Source organism: Opisthocomus hoazin, chromosome 8 (genome assembly GCF_030867145.1).
Source record: "Opisthocomus hoazin isolate bOpiHoa1 chromosome 8, bOpiHoa1.hap1, whole genome shotgun sequence".
Classification (NCBI taxonomy): Eukaryota; Metazoa; Chordata; class Aves; order Opisthocomiformes; family Opisthocomidae; genus Opisthocomus; species Opisthocomus hoazin.
In genome coordinates, this window is record NC_134421.1 from 20,322,709 (window position 1) to 20,347,479 (window position 24,771).

The following is a 24,771-nucleotide window of genomic DNA, read 5'->3' on the forward strand; positions in this document are numbered from 1 at the left end:
TGTGTCATTCCTTTAGTTTGAAATAATAATTCCTTAATATCTTTATATTTAAAAAGTGCAAAGCCTAAGGAACGCTGCCCATCCAGCCTCCCTGCGTTCTCTGTTTCTTACAAGAATATGAAGAGAAGTCCATCACAGGTCTCTCTGGATACCATCTCTATTGATAGTATGATGCTAGAGGATCATTTGATAGAGAGTGATGGAAGTGACAGCCAAAGCTTTCTGGAGAAAGGTAAGTAAGTTTAACAAAATATTTTTAAGCAATACATGAAAATGTTGTTTGTTACTAAAATAATACTCAAAAGGATTGTAGTGCAGCAAATCCTGGATGCTTTACAGCACTATTTCTGTTAGCTTCTCCAGTCAGTAATGTAAAGTATATTCACAGCACATCATTTCAAGAGAAAGCAATAAGGTGTGCTACTTAAGTAGTGCTACTTAATTAAACACTACATAATTTTGCTCTCTTGAGGAGTATAAAAGCAATGCAGTGCTATGTTACAACTCTGAATTAAGCAGAACTGTTCCCTGCCTTGCTTACAAGCCGTTGCTTTGGTTGTGAGCCTTTACAGGTTTGTACCCTGGATCGGTGTAGTGCTTGAAGTGGTAATGAAGCTTTAAAATTAAAAGCAGGTGAAAAAGAAATGGATTTTCACTAACACTCACCATGCTGATTACCAGGCAGATAGCTTTGGTAGTTCCCTTGCAGCTTTTTCCTTATGGAGGGGTTCCTAGCTACTGACTGTCTGCCAGCAGGTGTTTGTCCATTTTCCCTCCTCTGTGCGTGAGCGTTTGCCCCTGATCTCAGGGAGGAATTAGGCGTGTGGTAATTATGTCTGTATAGTCTGAAGCATTGTGGACTCAGCACAATTGTAATGACCTAGTAGCTCTCTGGCAAAACTGATTGAATAATTTTCTAATGTCAGGAAATACGACAAGAAGACTTTATGGGTACTTCTCTTTCTACTTCGAAAAAAGAATGACAGTATTATTTTCTGCAGGATTTCTTTTCAGTCTAGAGCAATAATGAGAAGAATGCTTCATTTGCGAATATGTTACATATTTGGATTGTAGGAGTATTCCTGCATGTGCTTATGTGGGAGTATGCCATAGAATACGTTTTGCATTTCAAATAACCTTTATATGTGTTTTTAGCTTGTTGAACAACATTTAACTGCAGGTTAAGTCTGCATGCTTTCTAGTTGTCAAGGAAACACTACCATGATCACTCTAGCAAAAATACATATAGTTTATTTCTCTAAACATAAAGCCGCAAACATTTGCTCTAAAGGCACTATGCAGTGTTGTAGATACATGGCTTGGAATCTTTAACCTCTTTTTCTGCTGGATCAGTTTTTATATTTGATTTGGAAGACTGAAAAAGGCCCTTCACAATTTTTAAACAATGCATGTAGAGTACCATTTGGGTTTTGTCACTATATGCTGCCTTACTTGCATAGCATCTAGAGCTTTGAACTCTCTGTAAGAGGAATGGATTTGGCAGTTCAGTCATAAATATTTGTTTAATAAGCTGTTCAACTCAAATTATGAGTTAATGTATGCATACAGTAACAGACACTGACTTTATTCTTAAAACAGGAGTGATTCAGGTTATGCTATGCTAACTTTGCCTTTTTTTCTGATGTATATACGGAAGGTATTACAGCCACAAACTATCAAAGCCCATCAGAAAATGCCCATGAAGGAGGCACAGTGATTGAAAATTGTGATGGGTCATCTCCAGATGCCATGAGCGCTGCTTCAGAGAATGCCCATGAGACTAGTGAAGAAATGGTAATATTATTGAATTCCATTAGAATACATGCTTCAGTAAATTAAACCTTAAAGTAGAGCTGAAATGAATTCTTTTAGAGGTGATTTTTCAAGTAGTTCTGGGAGCTTTTGTTAGTGCATTATGTAAGCCTGTAGACCTAGTGCACATGTATTAAGTACAGATGAAGATTATAATCCTTATTACTGTTAAAATGAGCATTCTCTGCCCCTGTTATCACCAATGTAGCCACTGTTGATACACAACAGTAGCCACTTAAAAATGTCAGAAGGTGTTTCTGCTTTAGTACATAGCAATAGTTTGTAATATTGTTGTTCTTTTATGCTCTATTGAATATGATATTTAAAATGAGCTTTTTAACATTATCAAGTATAGATTAAAGAAAGCACCATGACTCTGACATCTCTTATGTGGAGATGTTTCCTTAGCACTGGTAGCATTCTGTGGTATTTGCAAATAGGAGCATTAGAACTGCCCTGCTAGGTCAGATCAGAGATGCCGTTTGTCCAGGATTATGTCAGGACGATGCCCAGTATTTAGAGAAGATTACAAGAAAAGTGCATGCACAGAGAGATTCCCTCCCTGACACACCATGCAGGGTCCAACTTTTTCCATCTGCCTATCTACTTATTCCTCACTGCCTTAATCAATGCTTTTTAAATTATATTCTTGTATCAGTTAAGATCATGAACTAGAAATCTAAGAGTATATGGGCCCAAAGAAAGACAGTGAATTTACTGAAATTTATTGTGTGCTTGCTGACGTATTTTCCTTTTTAGTAATGTTAGCCATGTAAATCCTACCTTTGCTTTAAAATATTTGTGGATCACCTTCATTTAAAAAAAAATGAAAAAAGCAGCTCACTTAAGGGATTGGTTACTGTTGAATAAATTTTCAGTCATCTGTGCATATAGGTAATATGGAAAAAAAAGAATTATTCAGATTGTTATGCAAATGCATGTTAGCATTTTTTTTCTCCTTGTAGAATATAACTGAAAATTCATTAGAAAAATGAACCCAAAATAGTAGTAATGATGATGGACATACATCTTCTGATACCAAAGCAAACTTTTGAAACTGGCTGCTACTTCTTTTGAAAGATACTGCAATGCAGTAAATAGAGAAAAAGAGCTGAGTACTACACAGATAGGCTACTAAATTTCAGCTGTCCTCTTGCTTTAGCTTGGTCTGATTCAGCACTGCAAATGCTTCGTTGTGCTTATGGTATACATGCAGCTGAACGCAGCCTTAGAAAATTTCAGGTGTCAGTAGGTCATACGCTTCTTGTCAGAGTGGGAAATTCTGTCTCGCTTTCGTTGCTTTCCTGACCAGTTCTGAATTGGTATTACTGGATTATAAATACAAGTGTCTGTCTTTGGACAGAGAGTTGAGCAACGTCTAGTCAAGCCAATGAGTACAAAGAGAAAAGAAGAAGAAATGAGAAGACTTTGTGCTTTTCTGTGAGCAAGGGCTATGGATACAAAGATTTTTTTCCTTTTGTGGGGGAAAAGGTTTAGACAGAACTTAAAAAATAATGATGTAAATTAAATATATAATCTCATACTGTTTTATCTTGATTTTATTGGCAGATGTCTGTTGTAGTTTTCCAAATATTTGGTGTTAATGGTGAAATTGACATCAGAGGTGAAGACACAGAAATATGCCTGCAGGTCAACCAAGTGATACCAAATCAATTGGGAAATATCAGCGTTCGCCACTATCTTTGCAACAGAACTTTTGGTAAGAACTAACAACAGGATCTCAGTATTGTGAAACTGGAGTTGGAAACATTTGTTCTAAGTAAATAACAACACTGTATTAGCCTTAAAGCACAAAACCAGCTTCATGTTAGTACAATAGCATCCTTTTTATACTAGCTTTAGAATATCTACTCCAATTTCTTTCCTCATAGCCATATGTTAAAAGGGAAGGAAGTAAAAATGGAACCATTTCTGATAGTGTGGGTAAAAAATACATTGCATTGAACCCTGGCCATTAGTGGTTTTTTTTCATTTTTTTTCTGAATCAAATAAGTTGCATTACATTATGTTACTGTTCTATTGAGATAGAACTCCCTTACTGCTCTAACAATACTTTGCTTAAATGTACGTTGATCTGAAGGGCTGTTTCTGTTCTTCAAGTTCTGTTTCTCTAGATTAACACCCATAGTCTGAACAGATTTATAATCTGTGGTTTAAGAAAAGTTAAAAATTGGCTGTGTCAAAAATTGGTTGTGTTTCCCCCCCCCAAAGCTTGATCAGAACATGAGGTGTAGTTTCATACCAGATATTTGCACAACTAGATCAACTGGTGTGTTGTCAGAGCTGTTCTTGGGCATGAGTACATACACATTCTCTGCCAGAAAACCTAGTTCACATACTGTGAGGTTTTTTTTCTTGGCATGATGTATTGGCGTGCCACTTCATGTCACAGTTTGCTTTGCTCCCCTCTGCCAGCCTTCCATACGGATTGCTGGATGCCAGCTCTGTTGCGCTGCGGCGTTTTTGGGGCAGATCATAATGCACCTGCTTCCTGCTTCTGGTTCAGCTCCTTTCCCAGGAAACCACTATAGCAGCTGTTGGCTGGCATTTATTTCCAGCCTTGCAGCAGTGTGGGTTTTCTTCAGGAAGTTGTGCTTGGTGGTACAGCCCCTCGTGCCCTAGCTAAAGAACCCGTTTCCTGGTGAGCTGAGCCGCTGCCAGCAGCTGCTGCCTGAGCAGCTGTTGTATGATGTTGCAGTTGCATTTGGGCATCTGAAGGCAAGAGGGAGGTCCAGCAGGGAAGACTTATGGCTGGCCTTCAGTTCCTACAGGCTGATTTCTGGTTATCTGTCATATCCTCTGTAAAAGCAAGAAGGAGTAAATAGTAAGAACATGCCACCTTCTTGCTCTCATGTGGATCTGAAACTAGAACCTGCTTCCTCTGGTTCAGCTGATTGAGACTTGTGCACTGGCTGATTATTTTATGGACAAAAGGTTATAATGCGATTGGAGTCTTCAATACTTCCACTTCATATCTCTTCCTTTCTCTTTCTGGTGGGTATCTAGATAGGTGGGCCAACAACACTTTTTTTTTTTTTGTAAGTCGCTGGTCATTCCCATTTTGTGGCGTACATCTTTTCTGCTCTCCGCTGTAGGGCTACGTTTTCTATACTGAGTCAGGAATCTTCTGCAGCCACTGCTGCTCTCCATCTCCCACATTTGTTCTAATAGAAGAACTAAAGGAGGAAACAGTTTAAAAAAAAATCCAGAGGATCAAGGTTGGGAAAAAGCTTGAGAATTAGATCAAAAGAAACAATTTAAAGGAGTTAACGGTAACGAAATACAGCTTAAAGAACCAGTGAGCAAAAGCGTAAGAAAATATCCCAATAAAAGCAAACTCACCCCCCCCCCAAGACTTTTGATAAAACTTACTCAAGTGCTGAATTAACAATTGTAACCTGTAAACTGAGGAACCATGCAAAGCAACGAATAATCAAGTCACAATTAGAGTCTACAAAGGTGTCCTGGGTAAAAATAACCATTTAAAACCTACTATACTGTTAATGCATTAAGTGTAGAAAGGGAAAAGTGTGCTTAACAGCTGGAGTAAGTTGAGGGCGATGTGGCAGCTGTGCACATTCCTGCAGGGCTGGCTGCAGGAGATGCCTTTATCGGATCTTGTCTGGCAGCAATAACAAAAGAAGGGGGGATTGAGTATAGCAGGGGTACTCTGAGAAGGACAGTGCTTTTACTGAGACCTTGTTGTGCTTGGAGGAGAAAAGAACAGCAGTTCATAGCAGCTTCCAAATTGTTTAATGCAACTTTTACTCCCATCCTTTCTTGACTGTGCCTGTTTCAGATATCTGCAAGGTAACCGAGATTGACTTTATGGCTGAGACTGAATGTCTGGTCTTTTCTTCTGCTGTTTTTCTGTGCTTGGTTGGTTCTTCTGGCAGTGACGCAGGCACTCTTTTCTGGTCAGAAAATACTTAGGGCACATACTGCTTATTTCTTTCTCTGTATTTGTGGGAAGAATATAGATCCTTGAGGGAAACAAAGTTTACCAAACCAATTGCAGAGACTTATTGGACAGTGATCATTGTTCTCCCATCTCGAGAGCTGCCCTTCCTCTCAAGGACTGTTGGTAGCTAATTTGCTGCTGTCTGGACTAGAGCCACAAAAGGTACCTGATACTTGCACTGGGCTTTTTTTTTTTTTGTGGGGGAAATGCATAATCTAGCACTTCTTAAACATTGGAAGGATTGAACAGTGGAGTTAGTTAACGGCTGTTAGTGTTGTGGAAACCTCTATTCACAGAGGTAGCAGTGGTGCCCAGTGACAGGACAAGGGGCAATGGGCACAAACTGAGGCACAGGAAGTTCCGTCTGAACATGAGGAAGAACTTCTTCCCTCTGAGGGTGACGGAGCACTGGAACAGGCTGCCCAGGGAGGTTGTGGAGTCTCCTTCTCTGGAGATATTCAAGACCTGCCTGGACAAGGTCCTGTGCAGCCTGCTGTAGGTGACCCTGCTTCAGCAGGAGGGTTGGACTAGATGACCCACAGAGGTCCCTTCCAACCCCTACTATTCTGTGATTCTGTGATTCTGTGAAAGAGGATCTGGTTCACAGCAGAGTGTGAAGATTCTCATGTACATTTACGGTTGGTCTTTGTCAACCCAGATCAACAATATGTTCATCTATCCTGACTCTAGTGCTGATAGATATGTGCATATGCCCTGACTCTACTGCTGCACTAGGTCATCCATGAGAACTGGGCACTGTACCCAATTAATCTACAGACAGGAAAGCAAATTAATTACTCTGCCGGGCTGCTGTATCTCCAGGCAATGTCTGTTGCGTGCTGTACTGGAACTTGAAGTCACGGTTTTCAGACCTGTACTACGTTCAGGCTGGGGCAGTATTGCTTGAATGAAGGTACTGCTGCTTGCTGTACATCTGACTGCACTTGGTCTAGAACGGTTGACTAGCCTGCATGTTTTCTGGGATGAATATAGAAAGTTAATTATCCTTCTTCTCGCCTCTCCTTTTTTTTTTTTTTTTTTTTTTCTTTTTAAAATAGACATATACAAAACAGACACGGATGCCATTCCTCCTGACTGCTCAAAACGTTCTTCACAGTAGTCTCCTGGAGCTGTTTTCCTGGACGTGGCATGTTTAGTTACAGTTGGTATCCATGAGCGCTGCATGCATCTGTTTTCCTTAGTTTGGCTCCCTGTCAGAGGAGGCACACTGTCCAGGAACATAGTAGGTGTTTAACTTTTCTAGGTGCCATTATCAGCATCCCCACTAGGGATGTAATCCACTTGTTGGGAACCTGGACCAAGTCAGTTTTGCCCCAGTGTCCTTTGTCTTCTGGTAGGTTCTTTATAAGCCTCTACTGAAGGTTCCACAGGCATCTTGGAGCCATCTGGTCTGTAGTTTTGAAAAATATTACATCACACATTGCTTAAGAGGAACTGAACAGGTAGCGTTCCCCTGCTGCTACTTCCCAAATGCAAACGGGAATTTCTCTTAGGTCCAGCAGGGAACTTGCTGTGACTGGTAACCAGCCATCTCTGGGGCTTGACTCTGGGTCTGTCTCTGGCCAGTGATTACTTCTGCAGCTTTGCAACCACAGAAGATCTGTGTTTATCCATAAAGAAAGCTTATGCTCTATGATCCTACCTTGAAAAGGCTTTTAAGGATCTAGAGATACTGATCTTGGAGACAAGAACTGGGGAGAATACAAAAGGGATTGTTGCAAAGACGTGCAGGATACCAATGGGAGGCTGCTGTAACTTCAGCGTGCACACGTTGCCTAATCGCTGTAACTTTTATTCACTCAAAGCTAACCTTCTAAGTTTTTGAATGAATCTGACCCAGCGTAGTGTCCGTGTGATTTAGTGAATTGTCATCTGGTTTCTACAGTTTTGGTCCATGCTTTGATCTGGTGTAGTGTATCAAGAATCTGAATCTTTAAATACTAATGCTGTGAACAGTTGTTACAGCATTGCAGTAGCAATTAACGATATACTAATGATGCTTTTTAAAAATATGTTCACATGCTGCAAATGTCTTTTTTTTTTTTTCTAACAGAGTACCTGAGTATATCTGTAGAGACTTGATATATCAAAAAGCCCGTGTCTCGCAAATGTAACGTGATCAGCAGTGATGCCTTGGACTTTTAACCAAATGTCTTGTAAATCAGATGTATAATTTCAGAAGGAGTACTGTTTCTGTGAAGCATGATTTTGCTTTTCATAAAGGCATCCAGAATAAGGTTTACTGAAGAGAAGCAATGTAACTTGCAGCCTACCAGCTTACTATGTTTATTTTGCGGTACATGTCGGATTATTCAAAGTAGGTTATCTCTGAAATGGAGGGGTAAAGTATTCTGCATTTGTTACAGTGTGCATTATTACTTAACATTAGATAGTACACAGCAAAGAAGCCACCGCAGAGGAAACCTGCACTGCATAGGGTCCACAGGATAATTGAGGGTAGAGGAGTGGAGGTGATGCCAAGACATCTCTTGTCCAGTCCTGTTCCCAAAGCAGGGTCAGCTGTGAAATCAGACGTGGGGTGGCTTTATTCCGTCAGGCCTTGGAAAGGACCTCCGAGGGCAGAGACTGCACAACCTCTCTAGGAAGCCTGCACCACTGCTTAATTTTCCTTGTTCCTTACTTTCAGTCTGAACTTCTCTTTTTGCCCTTTGAGCTGTCATCTCTCAACCTTCTGACAGGCACCACTGTGAAGAGCCTGGCTCTGTTTTTATAACCTCATCGTAGGTTTTGGAAGGCTGCTAGTAGATTTCCTGTATGCCTTCTCTTCAGCTTTCTGGTAATTGCTCATATAGGCACAAGCAGAAATAAAGAAGGAGAGATTACAATAAACTGCATGTCAGTAATATGGGGAGAGGAGAAAGAATATTACTAAAGCAACAAAAGTAGAAAGAGGAAGTTGTACTTCATCTCCAAATTTAACTTTATCCACTTCTTTTTTCCAATTTCTAAGCTTGTGAACACTGGACTTTCCTGAGGGAACCAGAGTTTAAACCAAGAAGCATTTTTTTTGTTTAATTATCTCAATTTTGTTTAACAGTTAGATGCTCTACTAATATAAATTGGCATAATTCAGTTGATTTTACTTGAGTTACTTTGATTCCAGCTGCCTTTCAAGTGTCAATGTTTGCTTCTTAATACAATTACTGTGAATGACTGTGCATATGCTTTTTGTCATACAGATAATTTCTGTAGGTCAGCCATCATAGTGACCAAATGACTTGAGAATCCCTTGGGGTAATTATTTCTGGTGAGGAGCCCTCTTTTTTGTACAACAATGGATATTGTACAACAAATGGATACTTGCCATCTCCTGTTCCCACCACAGTATCTGGTTACCTTTAACAGTTTAGTTTAGTTTTAGAACCTTTAGTTGAATGCTGCAGTTGTCCTTGCTGGTTAAAGGTACTGAAACTAACAAGAAACTGGTAGGATTCTTTTATGGTTTGAATGTACTGCCACCAAAATAATGGAAGCACCATGTGGTCATGTTCTCCATCTTCTGCATTGCTGTTTATGTTCACGTGTGTTAGCCAGTAGGTTCCGGAGTCAGGAAATTCTGCCTTTCCAAGACAATATCTGCTCTTCTGAGAAAGTGAACTGACTTTAAATGTTTTTCTGAATTAAAATTGAAAGGACTTAGTCGAGAAGTATGCAAAATAATTGTTTTTTCGTCATCAAGACATTGAGGAAAAACAGATTTTTTTTGTGCACAGTGATACCTCTGTATTGTCCATTTCTGTTGTCACAGTGAGGTACTAGTCCTTGTATCTACTGTTCATTTCTCTGTAGTACTTTGAAGTGGTATGCCTAGATACTTGCTCTGAGGTTCTGTATTTGCAGTGCTGTAATTCGTGGATAGTACTTCTAAAGTACTATTGGAAAATCGGTTGTTCAGTAGAGGTAGAAGTAGTTGCATCATACTTGCTTTTTTGTACATTGCAAAATCTTAATGCAAATTTGTTTTCCTTTTGCAACAGGTTCTGACTGTAAATCTGTGGCTGGACCAGTTAACTCGTCACCTGAGATTAGTTTGAGATGGGAAAGTGGGCCTAGTGCTGTCATACATTCTCTGCTGGCCGTAAAAAACGGTTTTCTTCAGTGTCATGTGGAGAACTTCAGTGCTGAATTTCTAACGTCTTCCCTCACAAACATTCAGCATTTTCTAGAAGATGAAACTGTTGCAGAAGTGATGCCTATGAAGATAAAAGTTTCTAATGCAAGAATTAATTTAAAAGTATGTTAACAATGAGCTATTTGGCTGCTCTAAAGAAAGTGTATTCTTGTTTCTTTGATGATAAATAACTAATCTGGATACAGTTAACTTCAAACAAACTGCTATCATACTCTGGAAGGTCTTTAGATAACAGTAAAAACAATTTAAAAATCCTTAACTTGGTTAGCTCTGCGGTATGCCTAGAGGGGGATTCTCTGCATGACCAAGCTATTTATATGAATTAATATTTTATACTTTTTTTGCTCCTCTCCCAGTCTCTTTTGTAGAGTGACAGCATCTGGGAGTTTTATAGGCAAGGTATACCAAGTTCCTAGAGGCACAATGTGGGTTTTTCTGGTTGGGCTTTTTTGCTTAGCAGAGCAATGGTTTTCTAATTACAAAACACAGATTTTAGAGGTTAATTATCTCTGTGACTTAGAGGATAGTTCTTGCAATGAAAGTACAGTACAAAAGAAGGAAAAAGGTTATGGGAATTCCAGTGCAAACCACTTGAATACTGTTTCTTAGAACCCAGATTTCATGTTCTGACCTATCTAGAAACAGATACTAAATAATGCAAGCTTTTCTTACCACTGTAGCTTAAAATAGTAACATTAAGAGGACACTCTTGCTGAAGTCTCCTAGGGGATTTTCTTTCAGACATTTAAAGGAGATGGCGCGTTCTGTGCTGTACTACCATTGAATATAAAGATAAGGACACTTCGGGGGGGGGAAGAAGGAACAACAAAAGGCCAAACAAGTGCAAAGATAAAAAAATTGTAGCATTGCTTTGGAAATTAATAATCACCCATATAAAGTTTGAACAAAGTGAGGACTAGAATAGCAGCTCCAGTTCTGCATATGGGGCTAAGACCTTCAGTCTGCTAAGATCATTCTTGACTGGAAGGGCAGTTGTTACCTCTGTCGTGTTCTACTCCAAGTGCATCAGTAGTCCCTCCCTCCATGATGCAGCTTTTCCATCCACTGAGGATGCTTAAGCACGGCTTTAGGGCCGTTTCTACTACAGGAGTAGCACAAGCACTTTCTGTAAGAGCTGTGGATCTGTTCCTCAGATTTCAATGTATCAGAAACGTGAACACCCAAATGCAGAAAGAAAAGCCTTAACATAATCATTTAACTTTAAAAACAGGATTGTGCTGGTTTATTGGCAGGAAGGCAGACTTAAGCAAAATGTTCTTGAGAAGGCAGCTGTTTGAGGTGGGGCATATACATTAATAAACCAGCAATAATAGTCTGCTCGCAGCGAAAGCACTGAAGTGCTCGCTCAACAGTGCACACAAGTCACGGTGAAGTTACTCATGATGATTGACAAACAGCAAATTTGACATACAGATGATTGATTTTTATAGACTTATTGGGTAATAAAGAGCAAGAGGATATAGTTCAAATTCATGCTGCATTACCTGTTCAATGCAGTATATTCCTCTATTTCTTCCGCAGGAGACTTGATGTAGTGTGTTTCGGGGGAAAGAATTTAAGAAATGTTTTTTTTTTTGCATTTTCTACTGCAGTCTCAGTGCTGTTTCAAGAAAGTTTGGCAGTTACGTCTAAACAGCTTTGTTGCTACACGCTGAATGCTGATATGTATAGCTTCTGATTGTACCCGCTGCATTATTCTGCTTGATGGGGGCAATAAACTCTAAAGACTTCCTGGGGACACCCCAAAAGAAGTCATTTGTGAAGTTTCTCTTCTGTTGAGTACAGTAATATAATTGAACTGCAGCTGGTGTCATCCCAAACTAAATTCTAAAAAGCCAAAATCCGCTCAAGAATGATAGCTGTACCCATTCAATCTTTAAATAGTTCAAGGGAAAATGAGATACTATCTAGCGTAGGCTTCTTATCTCTGACTCTGAGAGCTCCCGAGCTAAAGAATGTCTTGAGTTGGGATATAATCTTATTGAGATGTCTGTAAAAATACTTTGAAGTCTTTTAGTCATACTGTATATATTGAGTTCAGCAGACATACTGGAGAGATAAATTTGGGCCTTTAATATGATCCCCAGGAAGAAAACTGGAGCAAAAGTTTAGTGGAGATCCCATTAGAAAATTCTACTCTAAAATGTTCCCTTTCAAGTTTCATTAAATCTACTTATGTTTAATTGAACATCTTAGCTATTTTTGAATAATTTTAATAATAAACTCATTTTTGAATAATTGTATGTTTTAGGATGACAGTCCACGTGAAAATCTCAAGGCATCTGAGCTGGTACCCATAAAACTATATATTGACATACTCTGGATAGAAAGAAATGATGATGGCTCTTTTCTCATTAGAGGTTTGTATGTTCCTGCACCTTGATATCTCAATATTGTAATCTCATTATTACTAATGCTGTTTTTTTCCTTTGTGCAGACATGTGGCTAATAATGAAAAGATAACCGATGGTAGTTTGTGTAAGTTGTGTTGCCATATACCTTAATTCTAAGTGTAGTCATGTAGAGGAAAATTACCTTTTTGAATAGTGTGTTGACTGTAATAACAACCCACAGCAGAATCAATCTGAGAGAAATAAAAATATGCATACAACTTCATCAGGATATGCTTCATCAATGCATATCACTTCGTCATGATCAGTGCATGTCACTTCGTCGTGCTAAGACTAAGTTTCCTTTGATTCACTACAAACTAAACAAAAAAAATTGCCTTTCTTAACAGGTAACCACCTTGGTAATCTGTAGTCTTTGTGGTTTTGTGTTATGGGTAGTAATAGAGACTATTGTAAAACAAAAGACTGAGAAGTACAGGCAGCAGTTTTCAATTCTGTGTATTATGGTGGTGTCCTGGCAGCTCACGGCTGGGCTTGCACCGAGACTTGTATTTCAAACAGCGATTTAACTTTGTACTTTTCATGAAACACATATACACTTATAGGGTTTTTTTCTACATGCATGGGCAAATACTAAATACTTGTAACAAGGCAATACATTTGGAGTTGGAACTTTGCTGTTGTGTTTCACAGATATGTCAAAGAATCATAGAGTAATCTAGGTTGGAAGAAGCCTCTAGAGGTCATCTGGTCCTCTGCCTTGCTCAGAGCAGGGGTAGATTAGATAATGTTGCTCAATGCCCTGTCCAGTGAAGTTTTGAACATCAAAAAGGCAATAGCACAACCAGCCCTAAATAATCTCTCCCAGTGTTTGACCACCCTGATGGTTAATTTTCTTGGTAATGTTTAATCAGAATTTCCTTTGTTGCAGCTTGTGTCTGTTGCCTCCTGTCCTGCCACCTCAACACAGAGGTGCTTGAGCACTTGCCAAGCACCTCAGGGAATTCTGGTCCATCTGCACTGTACCCTTCCACTAGGCAGGCAAAGGCACCATTAAGATCACCCCATAGCCTTCTCGTCTTCAGATTTGACAAGTGCATCTCTCAGAGCCCCTCATTTGTACATCATGTGCTCCTGACCACGGTTATCTTGGTGGTCCTCTGCTGTCGGTATCTTTCTCACACTAGGGAATCCAAAACTGGATCCAGTATTCCGTATATGGTCTCATTGGTGCTAAGTAGAGGGGAATAATAACTTCGCTCATCTTGCTAGCTATACCCGTGCTAGTACAGCCTGTATGTGCCTGGTCATTGCTGTCAAAGCTCACTGCTGACTCGTGATAAATCTTCTTGTTGACCAAGGCCTACAGGTCATTTCCTGCAATGTTGCTTTCTGTCCAGTTGGTCCCCAGCCTGTAGTGGAGCAAGAGGTTATTTACTCCCAGCTGCTGGACTTCACACTGGCTTCAGCTGAACTGCATGATGTTCCAATCAGCCCATTTCTCCAGCCTGTCCAGGTTCCTCTGGAAAACAGCCTTTCCCCTCAGTGTGTCAGTCACCCCTTCAATTTAGTATTCTTCACAGAATTGGAGAGGGTGTGCTTACCCTTTCATCCAGGTCCTGAATATATTAATCCAACAATATGCAGTGTATTGTATGACTTGAGGAAGAGGAGGCTGCAGGGTGATCTTAATGCCCCATTCACCTACCTAATGGGAAGGTAGAGCAAAGAGGGACCAGACTTGTGAGAGGTGTGCTGTGGCATGATTTGCTTTTATTTAATTTTTCCACATTGTTTAATACGTTGTTTGAGTGTTTAAAAATGAGTGCATTTTGGTGATTTTTTTTACACTAAACATTGGCAGAAATACTAATTTAGTGAGAAAATACATAGTTTAAGGTTTCTTTCAGCTTGTATTTTTTCCCCTTTTTGCTGAAGTGCTTTGGTGAAGTGCTGTTCTTGTCATGGACTGCTTAGGTACAGTGACTTCAAAGCCATAGGTCAAATGGTATCTGCACTGCAGTCATCTATGTATCTACAGTGCTACATTTTTAAGTCCTTGTGTGTGTGTGTGTGTGGGAGGAGGGGGTAATGAACAGAAGACTCTTGTTTAGAAGAAAATGTTTAAAAGAAAACAACCCAGAGTATTTTTTAGACTACTAAGATCCATGACCCTCATTTCTTCCCTTGGTGTACAGCAGTATATTTTAATAGATGTTACAGTGTATTTCAGTTATAAATGGTAGAAAGTCTCTTTAACGCCAAGTCATTTAAGTTATTTTCTAATTTAAAAACTTCACCTGTAGGTTTATCTCACTGTGTCTTCAAATGTAAATGTAAGTCTTCAGATCTGATTAGGACCTGGAGACAGTATACTAATAGCAATATTTCTCAAACTTCTGTGGTGATGATATTGGTCAGTATAAAAATGTGATAATTTTCTTCCAGCTGGAAGCTACATACTGCTGCTTCTCACGCCACCTTTCCTTTCTCCCTTTCTCCAAAAGAGTATATGACTTTTAATTATTTTTTTTAATTCTTAAATTTGATTTTGGGAGGTAAATATAAATGTGCTTAATATTACAAGTATATTTGTTTAGGTGATTTTAATTTTTTAATTTTAATGATGAGAAACTTTTTTAAAAAAAAGGACAAAAAACATAAGCACTGCTCTGAAGTATCTTTCTGTGATACAGACAATCAAAGAGTAAATGATGTGTCAAAGATGAAGAATTCAAATAGTGTATTGCAGCAAGCAACTGGACCTGTTCGACGTAAAACACAGGACCAAGCCACACAGACTGCTTGCGAAATTCCCAAACCTTCTAAATCAAGCAGGGATTCATCTGACTTCCTTAAAAATGAGGTATTAAGAATTCCTTTTAACTTTTTTTCCTCCCCTCAAAATTATGTTACAATCATTAATTATCATAATTGTTAGATATCTGGGGATGGACTTGAGGTTTACTTCTGTTTAGAAATCTGTGTGAGATGGAAAATATGAATTATGGATATTATAGTATGGTTCACTACATAGGCATGCAAAATAAATTTAATACTACTTTCTAAATAGGATAATAATACACTGCAAACTTAATTCTTCTCCTTTACATCAGAGGGAGCAAGTCCCTTCTCCTCATATCCCTCATCACTGTACAACACAACTGTCAAAGACAAAGGACTGGACTGCCAGACCCTTGCTATTGTATCAGTGATACCTGGATTTTTGGATTGATGGTGACAGAACCTCTACACAAGTTTGGCTGTGTCTTCCACTGGGGAAGAATCCATTCCTAGAGCTCAGGACCTGGTGTCATTTCCACTCTACTCCAGAGTGGAAATGGCGTAGCTAAAACATGGCCTCTCGAGCTAACTGTGTCAACTCTTCCCATATTCTACACTCATTCACTGGGAATCAGTCACAATTGACTCAGCCCCAAAAACCTGCACTCAGCAATGAATGTGAGCATGTGGTATTTTAAAAGTTACTTTAATGAAAAAAGTTGTCAGTATGCGGGAATACTGATAACACTCTTTTCTAACCGGATCATTTCAGCTTATTGAAGAAAATGAATGTCTCAAACAAGAACTAGCCAAAGCCAAAATGGCTCTTGCTGAGGTCCAAATGGAAAAAGATGCCCTGCTTCATCGTATAAAGAAGATGAGTGTTGATCGTCAGTAGAACAGTATTCTGTTGGGGCAAGGCATCATCAACAGAACTTCAGGTGATGGTGGCATCTAATTGTAAATTGCTGGGAGACATGGTTATTTTTTTGTCACGGAAAAAGTTTTCTCACGATGAACAAAATGTTTGTGAACTAGTTACTATTCTGAAATTATCATTAAACATTGCAACTTTTTTCAGCCCATTTTAAACTGAAATGATTTTGGAAAAATCAGTTTATACTGTACTTTATTAATTTACTGAAGAAAAAAAGTCATATCATCTACTTTTAATACTGTCAAAGGAGATGTTATTTTTTAAACGTTTTCTGAAAAGTGGATGGCTTAGCAGCGAAAGAAGGTGCCTAGGTGCATAACTGGGTAAAATGTACCATGCCTCATTAACAAGCTGTACCTCTGTTTGTTAAGGTTATGTTGTTTTATTATTACCAGAAGGTATCTGTACAGGAGGTTATGTTTGCACTATGATGATATGGGCTAGATCCTCTAGAATAGTGTAGCTACTGAAAATCAAAATACCAGCCCTGAACTGGCCCTAAATTCAGTGTAATTTGCCCAGAGAGGATTTTAAGAATAATCCTCTGGTGCTATAGGGTTCCATATACCCTCTCCATATGCGCTCCTAAAAAAACACATTGAAGCTGGAGAATTAAAGTAAGAGGGCATACTACTGGGCTTTCCTTCTGTATGAAGGCCCACTGTATCTGTACAGCTGATGTAATTTAGACATTCACACTTCTCTTTTTCCTCTCTCTGTGATGAGGATATAGCCCTGCAGGAGGATCCAGCCCTTTGCGAAAGGTGAGCTTTGAGCCATTTTGCATGCGTGTCTGATTTCGGCACAACTCAACAGACATGCCCAAGGATTTGGTCCAGTGTATTTAAATATGTAATATCAGTGCTTGTGAGGGGAAGGGGAAAATCCTACAGGGGTTCATTAATTGTATAGTGCTTTTTTTGATAAAAAAAGCTGTAGAGAATCATTTAATTACCCAATGAAATTGTGAGATTACATGAAATGTAATTATACAGTTTAAATCATGGGTGATTTGTACAAATTGAACAATAATTTTCAGCTAAAAAGTGATCCAGATGAATAAATAAAAAGCACAACACTGTAAAACAGAGAATATAAGAGTGTGCTTCTAAACCATTTAGAAAGCAACATATAAAACCATACATGCCTGTAAAAGATTGTTTTTGCTAGAAGTAAAACTGACTGAATAATTTAACTAGTGACCTTGAATCTGACAACTGAAAATCTTTTAATTGCTACCAGAATTGCTTCTGCTCCATGGGATGTTTGAGGGAATTTTTGTTTGTAGATACACAGACCAAATTTCAAAAAGTATTTAGTATCCTGTGGTTTGACTTTACATATTCAGGCTGTTGAACTAGTTTTAATTAAAATAGTTTTCATTAAAACTTTTTGGAGGACACATAATTTACATTGCTGAAAATAGTTATTGAAAGTATGTAGATTTTAATCAAGAGCTCTGTGGAAGAACTGGTTCAGGCACTATTTTAAAGGCTGCCTTACAAAACCTTAGTTGAAACTCCCTGTAAAGCCCATGGAAATTTTTATCTTATTATTCTGAATAAGATGAAAAACTGTACACACAACTGTTACTAACACAGAAACTAAATATTTATGTTTCAAAAGGTATTTAAGACAACACAGTATTAAATACGTTAGTCCAATTTCACACAAATTTCATGTCAGATTCAGGGGAGGAGTTCTCACCTGGTTTAATTCTGATTGGTACTATTAAAGTCAGTAATTCTAACTGTTTATCCCTGCCATGATCTAGTTAGAATTATTGTGAAGAAAGGAATGTATGGAGTGCTTAGTAGCATGTTGCTGGAATAATACATTGAGAATTGTCTAATTTTTAAAAATAAATAAACAGCAATATCAAATGCCTGTCCTTATTACTGCACAAGCTAGTATCTGGTGCTTTGACAAAAAACAAACACAGACCAAACCCAAAAGATGAACCCAAGGCAGCTCTTCTCAGTACAAATGTTGAAATTCAGGGTACCTCACTCTTGCACTTCATTATAACTGAATACATTTCTACTTCCTGGCAGTTTTGCAGTAATGAGCATCATCTGTGGACAGTTCAGAAGAGATGGGTGTGCTTGGTTATGGACTTGACATCACTGAGAGTGATAGTACTGTGTCACTATGAAAGGAGTTTTGCTGTTGAAAAAAGTGCAGAGGGAGTTAGTTTGTTAAGTTTGAAAGTACAAAGTTAAACTAAGCCTTAGTAGGTTATACTAAAAATAGCAATTAAAGGCCCCAGATTAAATAAAAAGGCTTAATTCATTCTCAGGGCTCTGCTAGCATTCATAACCTCCTTAAATCCTAGATATGAAATGTATACCATCAGTAGAGCCTCTTGAATGAATCACCACTTTTATTGTGCAAAGAACTAAATGGAACAGAGTTTGGACAACTTCAGTGTATACAGAAAACTGACTCCAGAATTCTTGCAGGCAAGCTGTTAGCAAGTTTTACTTTACATTTTCTGTGGAAATTTAAACTGGTCTACAGATTAGCTTAACACTGATTCACCTTGTTTTGAAATACCATTTTAATGTCTAATAAAGCTTTCAAGTTAGCTCACCTTAAAGCGGGTGTGCCCTTTCCCAGGCTAGGTCATTGAAGCATTCTGGCATGCACTGTTCCAATTCTCACAGTAAATGTGATGAAGTTGGTAAGCACCAATTTTAAATCAAAATTAGGTGGCCTTACAGAATTATGTAGCAAGAGGCCTGTTGGAGAGGCAGCTTTGTAGAGCTCATGGCTGTTCTCTGATGTGACTGCTCTGGCTAAATGACAGCTGTTCCAGTCCCTGGGTGAAACTGACCGTGGCTGTTGGCACAAGTGACCATGGTACTGCCTGGGAGGGAACTGCTTTATCTTTTTTTTTTTTTTTTCCTGCCCTCCCCTCTGCCTAGATCCTTTATTTCCCATTAGCCGTGTCTGTCCGTACGCTGTCTCCCCCAGCAGTTTACTTGGGCATCTTAAACTGGGGTCGTAATTGATCTAGCATAATTGCTAGCTACAGAACACTTCCTAAGTCTGACATGATAACGGTTACCTTTATTCCTAGTAATTTAATAATAAATGTAAAGGGAATGTGATAATAAAGGTAAAGACTTTATCAAGCATCTACAATTCCAGGAATACAAAATGTGCGATTGTATTGTAGAAGGAAACTCCTTGCAGCGACCAGATTCGGGTAAGTAACGATGGAGAAAATGGTTTCTATATAAAACATGTGCTCATATTGGTCTAGTTCTTAAAACATTCATCACAAAATGTTTGAAGTAGGTTTTCAGCTTGCTTGCTATCTACAAATTTTAGAGAGTACTTCAGATTCTGATTAAGCTGTTGATACAAATCAATGTCTTTTTATCTGTTGTAGGAACAGAAAATGACCTTGCTAATACGTTAAGTAGCAATGAAGTTGTGAGTACTTGCTGTGAAATCCACTAATTCTTCCCTTGCAGTAGGGAAATGAGTTTTTTGACAGCCCTGCAACACAACCTTAGCTGCCTTTTTTTTTTTTTTTCCCTCCCAACCCCTGCCAATTCACTTTTGCTGACTATCTTTTGGATAGCAGCCCCATTTCCTCTGCCTCAGTGAAGATACCTGTCACTGTGAACCTAGCAGTGGGCTTTGTAGTGCTGAAGCACATCTCCAATGTGTTGAGGCAAACACGTGGCTTCGGATGGTGCAGGCAGTCTGCACTAAGCTGCACTCTACTTTGTGGTAGTGTACCTCCTGATCTTGTATGGCTTATTAACGACATGGACCTGAAAGCATAAGCAGCACAGAGATCATGTTAATCAGTATTAAGGGATGCATAAAATGTATAGTGAAATACTAGTAACAGTGGTCTTGTGCTGGAGGAAGAAAGTTCTGTTTCTCAATTAAGTGAAGAAAAAGCATAAAGCTTAAGATTAATAGTAAATAGAAGCTGCATAGTTACAGTTCTATGTATTCTTTTAGCATTCTTATATAAAAAAACCTTAAAACCTCACATTGCTAAAACTGTTTTCTTTGAAATTTGTTTTAGTGAATTACTTAAATTTGATGGTCTTCTCATTGCATGTAGAGGGCCAAACCTGCTGTCCCTTTAGTGAAGTAATTATGGATTTATGCCAGTTTCAGGCAGCTTAAACTGCTTCCTAAGTCTGAGCAAGGGTTAGACGTTCTATCTTTGAATTGTCTGGTTACTAATTCAGATCTGCGTATTGGCTATTGTGTATTTTGGATATGAAAAATCAGAACAATTTTAAGTATGAAAGGTATTTTTTGAACACTTCAAAATGAATGCTTAAAAAAGATTTTTGCAACTTTCCACTTCTCAAATACTATAGAATATCTTGCAAGTGTGTGTCACACCACTTACTTGGTGAAACAAGTTGCAGGAAGTGAATCTTCAAAAGTCAACCAAACTCTTGATAGCCTGTGTTCTCTCTCAAAATAAGGGGAAACTTCTGCATCCCAAAGATATGAATCTCTTATATTGCCAGCTACCTAAATGGGTAAATATTAACTTTGTTAAAAGGTCATTTTGGTTTTGTCTGTCATTGCCCAAGCCATGCCTAACCAGTTACATTAAAGTATCTGTATTTTGTTATTTCTGCACTATCTCCTGCCTTTCTTTTTGTTGTCATCACTCATTTTAATATGAGCAGCAGTGGAGTTATATGTATTTCCTAACGCTTTCCCCATGTAATCTCAGTATTAAATCTCGCATTGTCTAAGAATTTCTAAGAGCAACATTTTGGAAGTAAAAATAAGATGTATCACAACTAGGTAAGAAACGAATGAAAATGCTGAGTGCTGTATAAGGCATATGAGATACGGAGTAATGCTGTCTCTCCTGTGAGAATAAGCTGGTAGTGTGTGGAGCATAATGCATGAACTGGTTAATGCAGTTCTTCTAGGTTAGTGTGCATTTGAAACCACCATGATTTGATTTGAGTTGGATAATTGGCAAGTATTTTAAACATTTGACAGAGGCACGTGAACAAGTGAGCGCTTCAGAAGCGGTAGTCTGAGCCAACAAGTGCTGAATAAAGAAGAAACCTCTAAACTACTTTTCTGTGAAGAAAATCTGAATGTCTTCACATTGTCTGCAAACCTCAGTACACCATTACCCTGGAAGGTGCAACTGTCAATACTTTATCACATTGTAATTATATTGATCTAGTAACTGTTGAGGTTTTTGAGCACTGGAAAATACTTTTGCAGTGAGAATTATCCTGTTGAAGTCTGTGATAGTGTTTTACTAATAAGCAAAACAGTGCTTAACTAGTTCTCAGAACGATGAATTTTTCTATTGTTTCCATTTCAAAGGCGAGTGAAACGTGGTAAGCTGGCCTCCTGCACCCAGGCGCCGTGCAGTGGCAGCGCCAGGAGCTGCCAGGGCCTCGTTGCTCCTGGGCACCGGTCCCTCCGGGTCCTCTCCTGTCCTGACTCAGGAGCAGTCTTTGGAAATAACTGAATGTAATCCTTTACAAACGCTTACCTTACCTACCTTCTCCAGATGGTAATCTAGCAAGATAGTTTATATTAACACTATAGTGTGTGGTAAGTGATCTGGAGCCATTTCTTTTTATATCCTGTTGAGTTATTCAAAAACTTACAGGCAGGATGACTAAGCAAGGAGAAAAGCAATCTGTATAAAATCTCCTGTAGGAATGGGGTCACTTTATTTTTGTCAAACACTTCGAGAAAATAGCATAGAAAGCAGATGTCTTTTCATTCCCCTGGAATCTTGATATGTTTTTTTTTCTTCCACTTATTCTTATATTTTATTTCTAAATGAGAGACTGTAACTCAGGATAGGTACAATGGAGAGGTTTTTTTAAGGTGTCATCCTGCGATGCCACGTACTAGAACATGTTGCAGAACTTGACAATATACTGGACACCAACACAATCACAGCCACTTACCTGAACTGAATGTGGGGTAGAAGTGAGGCTTCTCTGGTCAAACTTAGCAGGAAGAGTCCTGAAAAATCATTTGCACCTAAAAGAGAAGATTCAATATTTCTGCAGTATTCACAAAGAAAAGAAAAATCTACTTACAGACTTCTTCAGTACTTGAAAATATTTATACAACAGGTTTCTTAAAATTTATAAAAAAGTATATCAAATCCAGCATTCCATTTCATATCCAGGGGTAACGTAAGAAATATGGTAAGTTGCAAACAGTCATTGAAAAATTCTTTAAAGCAGTATCAGAGCTGTTTGCTTTAACTGGATCCTAAATCCTTCCAAATCACTTAACAGCTGGTGACATGTAACTCTCATGGAAAACTGCAAGTTAAGTTTCCAGCTTGTGTTCTTCTGAAGATGTACCTGAGAGTGGCCATGACCTGAATGATGAGGTTCTTAAACATTCCTTTGCAATTCTCAGAAGCATTTTCAGCTTATGTAGCAGGAAAGTATTCCTTCAAAGTTACACCGTTAAGAAGATTTAAAATGACTCTTTGAAATGGGACTTGACAAAATATTTCAACAGGCAAAGACGACGTAGAGTTAATCTCTTCTGCCTTTGCATTATGCAAAATGTCCCTCATTTAGCTACTGTAAGTCACTGCTGTCAGGAAAGAGGAAAAATAGAGAGTACTTGAAATAAGGGTAAGGAAAACCATACAGTAGAACAAATTCGGGGCACCTTATTCATGAAAACATGTTGCTGTCTGGCTGAATAGCTGTCATCCTTAATGTCATTGTGGCTGCCTTTAAATCCACAGCTGCTGGAGTAAAAAGCAAGATTTTACTTAGCAGCAATTAGTGATTTATAGGCAGTAATAGGTTTGGTTTTGGTTTTTTTCCTTCCCCATCTGGTGATAGAAACTTGTAAATGCAGCTACACCACACTGTGTGTAGTAGCTGGCTACTAACTGACAATCACTGCCATTAAAAGTATCACTGCCATAATCTCCCACTTTGTTGATGACCTTTCACTTTAAGGACACTTCTTACGCCAATCAGGAGAACCTACATAAAGTGAGATTTATGAATAACAAAATAGTTGTATCAGATACTGTGAGTATGTGAGCGTCTGACGTTGGAGGTCAGATACTCGCCCATAGTCACGTTCCTGAGATCCATTGGACATGGCCTGCCAGGAGAATCTGAGAGTCTGAAGCACTGGAGCTGAACTTTATGGCTGAAGTTAACCGTGGCTGCACATACTTGAAAAAGGATGAGGCAGGGTTGTAACTCCAACGTGACCTGAGCATGGTGTGTATTTTCACTACAACCATCGTAACAGAGTAATCTTCCCTGTGAGAAATATGGAGTGATACTAAAGAAGAGAAGGAAGTAGGAAAGAATGAGAATTTTTATGAAAGGAAGTTTAAAAATTGTGGCAAGAGAGAAATGCACGATAAATGAAGATGTGCTGAATATTAATTCAGGTGGTATGAGTGTTTAGATACCATGAAGACGTGTACACAATGTACACTAGATCAGGAACATTACAAAATGTACCAAAAGATTCAAAATATCTGGAAAAGGTTTTTTTGTGTAAAACCAGTCCTACCTGAAACAAATTGATTTGGCTTCTACAGCAAATGAATTGTTGTTTCCTTGCTAAAATGGTGGTGGTGGTGGAACAAACTGGATCATAAAAAGGTATAAGGCTAACACAGGGCAGTGTCTTCACTGGGATATCGCTCAGAGAAGCAGTCATTTGATGAAATGCTAATGTCAGAATAAAACTGGGCAGTTCCATATTTTGCTATTTCAGTTTTTAAAATGTTTAAAATCTTCACTACAAAAAGGAATGATGTGATAAAATAGTAGTGTCACAGAAGGTCACTAATTTGCCGTTACAAAACCTATTTTCAAGAAACTACAGTACTTGGCACGTTCAGAGGTGTGAAAAGAGAAACATGTAAGAAAAAAATCACAGCATTTATTAGATTTATGTGACTTCAGAATTTTCCTACTTGAATTATTCATCCTACTTCAGTTATTCACCTTGCTTTAATACAGTTTCACAGACTCTTCTGACACTGCATCTTTATTGGAGGGGGATCTTTTTAGCTCCAGTTTGTGGTGTACTTAATTATTTGATTAAAGATTACTTTGCATTAATTATTGCATATTTTTCTAGGATGATGTGAGCCTATTTGCATTATCTGTAGCAGAGTATGTCTCTATCCTTTTAACAGAATATGAAAATAGAGCATCTATCCCAAATAGCCATACCAGTTTTCTTCCTATGGAAAAGAATCCAAAGATTTAATTCCTAAATGTGTTTTGCTGAATCAGCTCCAGTTAGAAGAGTGTCATGGATATGCTGGTATTCCTGTAATCCTCTCTGCTACCTTTGCTACTGATGCTCTGGTGTAGGTCAATATGCTGTTGTGTTCTTTAAACATTTATCTTGCACTTAGTATTTTTTTGTGTCTGTTTCTGCCTCTGAGCTCTTGGCTTTAATTTAGCTACTGAATTAAAATTAGTAGGGCTTTTTGCCTGGGATCGATAGTCATCTTTGGTTCAGATAAATAATGAGCATAAATCAAACAAATTGGCTGGTTTAGCCATAGACTTTACCAATTATTATTTTTGACCAAAATCTATTGTATTGTCTGAAGTCTGAAAATGAGACAGTTGTCACGTTAGCAAACAGATTACTCATGCTAATATTTTCCTCTGTAATCCAGTTACACAAGAGATAAACAAATTTAGAAATTCACTGCATAACC

General features: G+C 38.5%; 1 protein-coding gene across 3 annotated transcripts in view; it reads left to right on the top strand.

The window, feature by feature from the left end:
* The window catches only part of BLTP3B (bridge-like lipid transfer protein family member 3B), a 62,265-nt gene extending 44,321 nt beyond the window's left edge, over nucleotides 1–17,944 (top strand). For all 3 annotated transcript variants that reach the window (XM_075428167.1, XM_075428166.1, XM_075428165.1), the window contains 7 exons: nucleotides 57–232; nucleotides 1,658–1,794; nucleotides 3,382–3,532; nucleotides 9,814–10,070; nucleotides 12,241–12,349; nucleotides 15,037–15,206; nucleotides 15,897–17,944. In XM_075428167.1, the coding sequence (XP_075284282.1) occupies nucleotides 57–232; nucleotides 1,658–1,794; nucleotides 3,382–3,532; nucleotides 9,814–10,070; nucleotides 12,241–12,349; nucleotides 15,037–15,206; nucleotides 15,897–16,022 (1,126 nt within the window). In that variant the 3' untranslated portion in view covers nucleotides 16,023–17,944. The remainder of the gene's footprint in view (nucleotides 1–56; nucleotides 233–1,657; nucleotides 1,795–3,381; nucleotides 3,533–9,813; nucleotides 10,071–12,240; nucleotides 12,350–15,036; nucleotides 15,207–15,896) is intronic.
* The last annotated feature ends 6,827 nt before the right edge of the window (nucleotides 17,945–24,771 follow it).